This window comes from Macaca mulatta, chromosome 16, assembly GCF_049350105.2.
Source record: "Macaca mulatta isolate MMU2019108-1 chromosome 16, T2T-MMU8v2.0, whole genome shotgun sequence".
In the NCBI taxonomy this organism is placed as follows: domain Eukaryota; kingdom Metazoa; phylum Chordata; class Mammalia; order Primates; family Cercopithecidae; genus Macaca; species Macaca mulatta.
The window spans coordinates 39,968,128-39,977,730 of NC_133421.1; the positions used below are offsets into that span (position 1 = coordinate 39,968,128).

Sequence of the window (9,603 nt, forward strand, 5' to 3'; positions counted from 1 at the left end):
GACCTCTGGTAGCTGACCTCAGTCTCCCTCCACATCCCTGGAATAGCCCATCATGGGCCCTTCGCCCTTGGCAGGTGGACACCATTCAACCTGCTGGGGCGGATGTGTCCCCATTTCATGGCATTTAGGGATGACGAGACTCTCTGTCCAGGTCCCACTGTCCTTAAGTCCTTGGGATGATGCCCACCCCTGCTTGGGGCTTGACACTCCAGAGACTCGTGCAGTTGTGATACAATGGGTCTGGCCCCTTTTTACCTGGGGACGGTGGTGGAATGGAGGTTACCCAGCCAGCCAGCATCTGGGAGCCCGATGGGAGCGGTTCAGGTTTTCTCTGAGGCTCTCGGGTACAATGTAACTTTTAGATGATTTTTGGCTCACAGGATGGAAATCGCAGAGGATGCAGATAGTTTGTGGGCACAGGAGCGAGAGAACGTCATTATGAACTATGAGAAGGTACAGGTTGGTCTGCTTCTTGGAGGGAGGCCTCTTCCAGTGCACCCTGGTCAAAGGGTCCTGGGCTCCCTAGGAGCACAGGGTGGGCACGGGTGGCCACTACCTCCAGGCCCGTGCACTCTTTACCTTGGACCCTTCACCAAGGCTCCCTCTGGGTTACAGGGACACCGAGGTGAGCTGCCAGAGGACATGGGGCCTGAGCCTGTTGGAATCTACAGCAGCATTGATCGCTTCGGGATTGTGCAGTGAGTCCTCTGTGCTCCCCTTACCCCTAAAGCACCTGTCTCAGCTCAGGGATGGGTTTGCTTTCAGAAAGGCCTTTCTGAGGCAGGACTGTCTCGCCGGGTCAGGCCAACCTCCTTTCCAGGGTCAGAACTCCTCCCTGGCTCCCCTGCAGGTCCAGCCCGAGGTTGCTGTTAGGCCAGAGGTGCGGGGCCCATCTAGGGAGCGGGTGGGAATGGAGACTAGGCTAGGTCAGGCCCCTGGACTCTCAGCAGTTCTGTCCACAAGTCAGCACAAGAGGAGCGGGGCAGCCTGAGGGTCTGGCCCTCTCTACTTGGAGACAACCCCAGTGAGATCCATGTGTTGTGGCCACAGGGTGAGGGGACGCCTGGCTTAGCCTCAGGGCTGTTGTCCAGCGGGTCTCTGAGGGTCCACCTGCCCCTGTCTTCCCTCATATCCCTAGAGCTGCAGCCCTCACTGCCCCCATCAGGAAGATGGAAAGGCATGGAGACAGTGGGGGCTGTGGCCCTAGAGGAACAGGGGAGAAGACGGGCAGGGCCCTGTTCTGGGCATCTCATATTAAAGTCAGGGAGGTGGCAGGGCTTGTGGCTAAAGACCCTGGGTCTGGTGCTGGGGAAGGGATCTGGGTCCAGGTAAGAGGAGCCCAGACAGGAGTCCATCCCTTAGGGATCATAGGATGCAGAGACAGAGGATCCCAGGGGAGGTAGGGTGGGAGGGAGCTGATGAGCGGTGCCACTTCTGAAACGCAGGATGTGTGGGTCAGGTGCAGGGAGAGGCAGGTGGATGCTGGGAGGTCAGAACTTGCAAGGGCCTTGGGGCTGTCAAGTGGGATGGGCCCCTGGTACACCAGGAGTACACCGGGCAGGTCTCAGGGCAGGCTCCCTTGACCCTGGTGGGGTGATGTGGTCACTCCCTGAGGGACTCCTGTCAGGGCCCTGTCGCCCACCCTGGGCGGCCCCCATCCCGTCTCAGGCCTGACCTTTCTCAGCTCCAGCAGAAAGCACCACCTCCAGTCCAGGACAAGCAGCCCCATTATGCAGTCTGACCGCCCCCCACGCCAGGGGCCCCAGTAACCCCACCCAGGCTGGCCCCACACTCCTTCTTCTCCCAGGTCGTGCCCCTCCTGGGAGTCAGCCCCACAGGAAGGCCCTTGTCCTCCCTTCCCTGTGTCTTCTCCTGGGCTGAGCCCTGAGCTGGATACGGACAGAGCCTGTCCTTTCTGGGGGGTTGGCTCCCAGTCTAGGGCAGCTCCAGGCCCTGTGCAGGTCCTCAGTTCTGCCTGGGTTGTCTTACAGTGAGACAGAGCTGCCTCCTGCCACTGCTCCGGAGGAGAAGGTAAGAGCCTGATGCATGGGGGGGCTGGTCCAGGGGCGTGGGGACTGGGAGGGTGGTCGGTGAGGCAGAGGAGGCCGCTGGCCAGGGCAGTGGTGGGTGAGGGCAACACGCTATCACTGGGAGGGGCAGCAGTCCCTGCTGGATCTGACCCCAAGTTGCTGTAACTTGGGCAGTTTGATAAAATTCCAAAGTGAGAACCACAGTTGTGGTCTGGGGGTGGCTGCCGCCTGTATCAGGACCCCACCCAGAGGCTGGGACCTGACCTACGACTGGTGTGTCTGTGGCCTGAGGACCGCATGTCCCGGGGTCCCAAAGCCAGCCCACTGGTGCTCATTTGCTCAAAGGCTCTCAAACCTTAGGGTCTGCCATTCCCTGGTTCCCTCCAGCTGGGTCCACCAGGGCTCCAGAGCCCAAGATCCAGCATCCACAGGCGGCTCTGGGAAGCCTGGCAGCTCCCCTAACACCAACATTCCTCATTTGACAGCAAATGCGGCGGGAGATAACACGAAAGAGCAAGTGGATGGAAATGCTGGGACAATGGGAGACATACAAGAACAGTAAAAAAGTAATGTGTGGAGGGAGAGGCCCCCGGAACCACTTTCTGCAGAGACAGGGGACAGGCACCCATGGCTGTGGCCTGGCACCGTCAGCCTCTCAGAGGGCGGGGGGCACACTGTCCTCACCCAGAGGACTGCAGGCCTGGTCGGTGGTTTGCCTGCCTATTCGTGCAAGCGTCACCTTGCTGGGAGGGAATCTGAATCTAGGGCTGGGACTACCCAGAGCTCAAGGCTAGAGATGTCCTGGTGACCCAAAGGAAGGAAAATGTTCAGATCAGAGTCCCGACTCTGAGTGTCCATCCACTTTTTCAATCCTGGGAAGGGAGACTGTGTCCCAGCTTAATGTCACCTCTAATGAGGAATCACAGCGTCAAAACCAACCATTTCCAGAATCCTCGGGCTCTGGTCCTCACTGGGGTCGCCCCGTGGCCTGTGACACCAGGTTGTTTTCTGCCCACAGCTGAGAGATCGAGTATATAAGGGCATTCCCATGAACATCCGGGGCCAAGTGTGGTCAGTCCTGCTGAACATACAGGAAGTCAAGTCGAAAAACCCCAGAACATACAAGGTACGCTCAGCCAGAGCACAACAAACAGGACAGGCCGTGTCAGGGGCCCAGGTCTCCAGCTGGAGGGAGCATCAAGCCCAGCCTGGGGGGTGGGTGGGATGGTCAGATGCACATCCTGGGCACGGACGGTGACATAGTCACCACAGACAAACTCAGCTCTGGTGACCCTCCCCGGCTTCAGTAACAAGCCAAAAAGCAGCTTTGTGGAGAAGGAAACCTTCCTGCTTTCCTTCCTTCCCGGAGTGCTGACTGTGGGCCGACTGCCATTTGGGGCAGGGAGTCTTCCATCTGTTCTGAGGCCTGCTTCCTCCTTTTGGCCCTACCCTACAGGTCATGAAGGAGAAGGGCAAGAGGTCATCTGAACACATCCACCAGATCGACGTGGACATAAGCAAGACACTAAGGACTCACATCTTCTTCAGGGATCGATACGGAGCCAAGTAAGCCTATGGGAGCCACAGGATCTCAGCACACATGGAGTGAACGAAAGGGATGGGAGATTCCCCAGAGCAGAAGCCAGGGTCACCTAGGAGGGATGACAGAGCTGCCAAGAGCTCTCCTGGCCCAGGGAACAGCTGGCACCATGAAACAAGCACCTCCCTGGTTCCAAGCCCTGGGCCAGACTGGAACACGTGGGGCCAGAACCCAGGAGGATCCTGAGGAGACAGAAGGCAGCAAACAAAATCATGCACAATCGTGAAAGGTGCTCTCCCGGACCCACGGGGACCCACGGTAGGACTCACGGGAGGGTGGCAGGACAGAGGGCCCTAGAGCCTCCCGAGGTAACACTGACATCACCAAATGCTGGGGCAATAAGGGGTCCTGGAAACTGTCATCCTTGTCTGCTGGGAACGTGTTATGGCACAGCCACTTTGGCAGCCAGTTGGGCAGTGGCTCACAAAGCTCAATGGACTTCAACCACGTGTCCCCAAAGTGTCTCAGATATTGAACCCACTGATTTGAAAACTGACATCCACATAAGATGTTCACTGATTAATTCATTGTCACTCATACACGGAGACGTCGGGGATGGCCTTCAACACGGGAATGGGGAGAGCAAGACCGGTCCTCCCTCCAAACGGAAGACCCAGTGAGAAAAGGGATCGAGCCAGTGATGGCTGGATGAATGTGGGTGGATCCTAGATGCATTTTGCTGAGGGAAAGAAGCCAGCCCCAATAAGCTACCACGTAGGATTCCCCTTCCTGGGTCATTCTGGAAAAGACCAATTCATAGGGACTGAGAAGTAGTCTGGGTGGCCAAGGGTTGACAGACTGGGGAGAGGCTGGGTGCATAGGGGCCACCCTGGAGACTTGGAAGATGAAGGAGTCACTCCAGGAGGGGCTGGAGCGGTGGCCGGGAGACTCTGCCCATTGGTTTAGAACCGTGGAGGAACTGTACATCCAAAGACTGAACTGGTGTGTGTGCAAACTGAAAAAAAAATAAAATCATTCAGAGTGAAAAGGATCAGGCAAGCCACTGTACGACTGGGCTATCTGCATGTCACAGATGTGGATTTTACTGAAATATTTCTTCAAAGGCTCTGAGAAGCTCACTGCTTATCTGGTGAATCATCTGAACCTGAAATGGGATTCGTTGTTAGGCTTTGTGGACAAAGTGAAACCAACGGCATCTGCACAAAACAAACAAAAGCCTCCTTTCTCTGTCTCCTAGGCAGCGGGAACTATTCTACATCCTCCTGGCATATTCAGAGTATAACCCGGTGAGTATTCCCGGCAGTGACGTTCCCGGGCAGTATTTCCCTATTCACAGGAGTGGGTGGCTGGTGGGGTGCCATCGCTTCTTTTAAGGTTAGTATGGACAAGGTGCTGAAGTGCCTGATGGACTTGGCTCTTGTCATGAAATGAATTTGCACCCTGAGGAAGCCTCTTCTTCAGAGGAAGCCTCCCCAGTCACCTCTGCCCTCTCCAATGCCATGAGTCCTCCCAGGTGACCTCAGTCCTCCCAGGTGATGTCCTTTCACGGTGACTCTGGCTCTTGCAGGAGGTGGGCTACTGCAGGTACCTGAGCCCCATCGCGGCCTTGTTTCTCCTGTATCTGCCTGAAGAGGATGCATTCTGGGCACTGGTGCAGCTGCTGGCCAGTGAGAGGCACTCCCTGCAGGGTAGGTGGACAGCTGCCCAAGGGACCTCATGCAGCCAGACCCAGAGACGGCCACCCTGGCCAGGTGATCTCGGCTTTCAGCCAAGGCACCTTCCTTGTGTAGCCAGCTCCTTGGGAGTCTTCAGGGTGTCTCTGCTGAGGGTCCCACAGGAGTCCGCGGCTGACCCCCAAAGCCCAAGTCAGACGCCTTTCATCCCCATCAGCGGAGGGCATCTCATCCTCCCCGTGGCCACCCTCTGTGTCCTGCTGCCACGCCCTCTGGCTCTGATTCTGTGCAGCTCACTCTCCCCTCACTGAGAGTCCTCCTGCCCTCCAGCTGCCCAGGCTCCTGCTGCCCTTGGTGCCCACGAATGGGCCGACCAAGCCCAGGTGGCAGCATCTCCCCATCCTGTGTCCCCTGGCCCGACCCCACTTCCAGGAGATGACCAGGAAACCCAGAACCCGCCCTGTTCTGGCCGCCATGTGGTGGCCTCAAGTCAGGCTTGCCCTTTTTGCACCCTGGTCCAGGAGGCCTCTAGGGAAACCTGCAGCCAGACTCCAGGGGATGTTCCTGCCCCACCTCCCCAGGGCAAAGGCTGCATGGTGGGGTCACCAGATGGGAGGGTGAAAGGCCTTGCGGTTTGGGGGCCTCTCCAGCTGCCCAGCTCTTCCAGCTGATGGCTCCACATCTTGGGGAAAGGCTCTGATTCCTTGATGGGCTGGGGGCTTCTCAGGATTCCACAGCCCAAATGGCGGGACAGTCCAGGGGCTCCAAGACCATCAGGAGCATGTGGTCCCCACGTCACAACCCAAGACCATGTGGCGTCTGGTGAGTTTATGGCGTCTGGTGAGCAAGCTTGGGCTCTTCTCCAGAGGCCCTGCATCCCGTGGCGCTGGTGACTGGCTGAGTCCCAGCCACTGGCTGACCTGGGATGTCGGGTTCTCCATGGGCCGGGAGTTGGTCTATAGGACAGAGGCACAGGGATGGGGGCCCAGCTCCCGCAGAGCAGGGCAAAGGGCAGTGTGTCCACCGGGAGTGTGGGAAGGGGACGGTGTTGTGGGGAGCCCTGGACGCTGCCCATTGTTCTGCACTAGGGGAAGGGTCTTCAGAGGCCCTGGAAGAGGGAAGTTTTTAGGGCAGCACAGGGGGCCCTGAGCATCTCTGTTCCTCCCATCAGGACAAGGAAGGTCTTTGCACGCAGGGTTCCTCGTTAGGCTGGCTTCTCCAGATGTTGAATGGCGGGGTAAGAAGACATAGGGAGACCCTGACTCAGGGACCCTCCTTGCCCTGCAGTGCCCTGCTTCCCCAGCCCAGGGGTCTGGCTCACCCACAGCCCACAGGAGGCTCTGCCCACAGGGGGGTCCCCACAGGACACCCAAACAAAACCCTCTGCCCAAGGGGGGTCATCCCAGGGCAATAACTGGGACTCAGACCCCGCCTTACAGGCAGACTGGGCCAGGACCCAACTTGGCAGGGATCAGGGAAGCCTCAAGCCCTGGGCAAGCCCCTCTCTCCAGGAGCCACACTCCCACTCCAATGAGTGCCCCCCATGAGGAGATGCAAGACCTCGTCTGACCCAGCGCCCTGGAGGGCTCAGGAAACCCTCATGGGGAAGGTCACTGACTCTGGGGACTGAAGCCCCAGTGGGCTCAGCTCGAGCCACCAGCCCCAGCCTGGAAGGGCTACAGTCTCCCACACCTGCTATCCCCACAGATCTCTCTTGGGCTCATCCTGCGCCTGTGGGACGTGTATTTGCTGGAAGGAGAACAGGTGTTGATGCCGATGACAAGCATTGCCTTTAAAGTTCAGAGGAGTAAGTCTCCGTGTGCCCAGTGGGGCGTGGGGAGCCCTGGGGTCAGACCCCGATTTACCCGAGGGCAGCTTCCTCACACTGTCCTCATGATCCTCTGTTCTGGCCCAGAGGGAGGTCTGGCCAGGTGGGCTGGGCAAGGCACAGTGACACCGAGCCCGCCCCCCACATGGCCCAGATGAAAGTCAGGAGTGTCCTGAGCACTTCCCTGCCCAGGTTGTCCCCCAGCCACAGTCTCCTGTGCACATCTGGACCCCTGGGGTGGCCACAGAAGGTTCTGGCACGGCCCAGTGGGAGACTGAAGTGGTCACAGGGTATCAGCTGTGCCCCCTCCCAGGGAACTCTCCTGGCCTGATGTCCACCCTGTCCCTAGAGCGTCTCACGAAGACATCCAGGTGTGGCCTGTGGGCACGGTTTCGGAACCTGTTCTTCTATACCTGGGAGTTGGATGATGACTCTGTGCTCAAGCATCTTAGGGCCTCTATGAAGAAACTAACAAGGAAGCAAGGGGACCTGCCACCCCCAGGTGGGCTCCAGTGCCATGTCCCCTCCCATGTCACCCTCTGGGGCAGTCAATAGTGGGGGAGTGCCCGAGACCCGCAACCCTACTACCTGGGCCTTCCTCTTCACCTTTTCTTCCTCCTCTTCCTCCTGGACTCTAAGAAAGTACAGGAGGCCCGCCGGTCCTCACGGCAGGCGCTCAGTGTGTGTGTACTGGATGTGTTGTGCCCGCAGGAGGAGGATGTGGGCATGACCCTCCAACAAGCCCCCTCCCACATTCCACAGTGTCTCTGTCGCCCCATCACAGGACCCTCTAGGGCACTAGATGAGCCAGACCCATTTGTGGGAAACCCCACCCCTCCCTGCAAGCACCCACAGCCTCAGAGAACAGCAGAGGCCCCTCACTGCTGCACGCTCCTCCAAGGTTGCCAGGACAACCAGCCTTGAGCCAGGGAGACAAGGGAATCGGGTGTCCCTGACCCCAGAGCACTCAGGGAGAGGGCACAAGCGGGACCCCGGGTGAGAGCTAGAGCCAAGAATTCAGCCAGATGTGGGAACGCTCAGTCCTGGCATGGACTGGGCAGCCCAGGAGGGCAGAGGGTGACCCATGTCCGGGTCCAATCACCCACTGTGGAGATGGGTCCCCATGTAAGGTGGCAAAGGGCTGGGTGACATCCAAGTCCCTTCCCACCTGAGTTCTCATTGGGGGCTGTATCCCTGGCCCAATAGTCCTGGGACGAGGGTGTGTGGTAGGAAGCCCCCAGCCAGTCTGGACCCTGGGGGCAGTCCCAGGAGCCACCTGCCATCCCCCCACAGCTTCCCCATGCCAGGTGGCACACACCTCTCCCCTGGGATCAGCAGACTACAGGCGTGTCCTCAGTGTCAGACCACGGGGCCACACAGAGACCCTGAGGACTCCAGAGACCTAGGCAGGTGGGGCTGGCCAGGAAAGGCCTGCATGGGCTCAGTGGAGACACTGACCACGACTGTTTTCCTTTCAGCCAAACTGGAGCAAGGGTTCTCGGCACCTAGGCCTGTGCTGGCTTCAAGTGGCAGGACGACCCTCTGCAAGGGGGACAGGCAGGCCCCTCCAGGCCCACCAGCCCGGTTCCAGCGGCCCATTTGGTTAGTTTCCCCACCGTGGGCACCTCGTTCTTCCACATCCTGTCCTGGTGGAGCTGTCTGGGAAGACACCTACCCTGTGGGCACTCAGGATGTGCCCAGCCCGGCCCCGGCTCAGGGAAGACCTCAGGGTTCCTGGAGATTCCTGGAGTGGAACTCGATGCCCCGGCTCCCGACAGACTTGGATATAGGGGGCCCTTGGTTCCCCCATTATGATTTCGAACAGAGCTGCTGGGTCCGCGTCCCTTCTGAACAACCCGAGCCAGCTTCACATTCTCATTTTATTTTTTGTTAAACTTATGAAAATTTATTAAGAAAGTGTGCACCTCGAAAGACATTCACGGATGGAACACACTAGTCCCCAGATCACAAAGTCAACCATGTCCAGCCCCTCCCAGCACCCCCAGTCCTGCCACCAGCATTCTGAATTCCAACAACACCGTGAGCCTACCTTTGTACTCTACCCTTATGGAAGGATAACCCCCTTCATGTTTTAAAATAAATGTTTTCTGTTTAAATTATTTTAGATATACAGAAATATTGAAAAGGCACTACAGTGTCCGCCTACACCTTCCATCCAGCTGCCCCTAATTATGGCGTTTTGCAGTACCATGGCACATAAGAAATTTAGGCCGGATGTGGTGACTAATACGTGTAATCTCAGCAATTTGAGAGGTCAAAGCGGGAGGTTCACGTTCACTTGAGTCTAGAAGTCTGAAACCAGGCTGGGAAACACAGGTGAACCCTGTCTCTAGAGAAAAGTCAAAGAAATTAGCCAGGCCTGGTGGCATGTGTCTATGGTCCCACCTAGTGAGGAAGTTGAGGCAGGAGGACTGCTGCAGCCCATGACTTCCAGGAAGCAGTGAGCCATGATTGTACCAGTGAAGAATAGAAAGGTAAATATTTGAAGTG

General features: G+C 57.9%; 1 protein-coding gene across 1 annotated transcript; it reads left to right on the forward strand.

Moving 5' to 3' along the window:
- Positions 1-381: 381 nt before the first annotated feature.
- Positions 382-9,050, forward strand: LOC144335905 (TBC1 domain family member 3G-like). The gene is made up of 13 exons (XM_077972612.1): positions 382-453; positions 616-698; positions 1,992-2,031; positions 2,516-2,601; positions 3,054-3,156; positions 3,487-3,596; positions 4,829-4,877; positions 5,159-5,279; positions 5,992-6,086; positions 6,436-6,501; positions 6,972-7,071; positions 7,442-7,594; positions 8,571-9,050. The coding sequence occupies exons 1-13, from the start codon at positions 382-384 to the stop codon at positions 8,984-8,986; spliced, it is 1,494 nt and encodes a 497-aa protein (XP_077828738.1). The 3' UTR covers positions 8,987-9,050.
- The last annotated feature ends 553 nt before the right edge of the window (positions 9,051-9,603 follow it).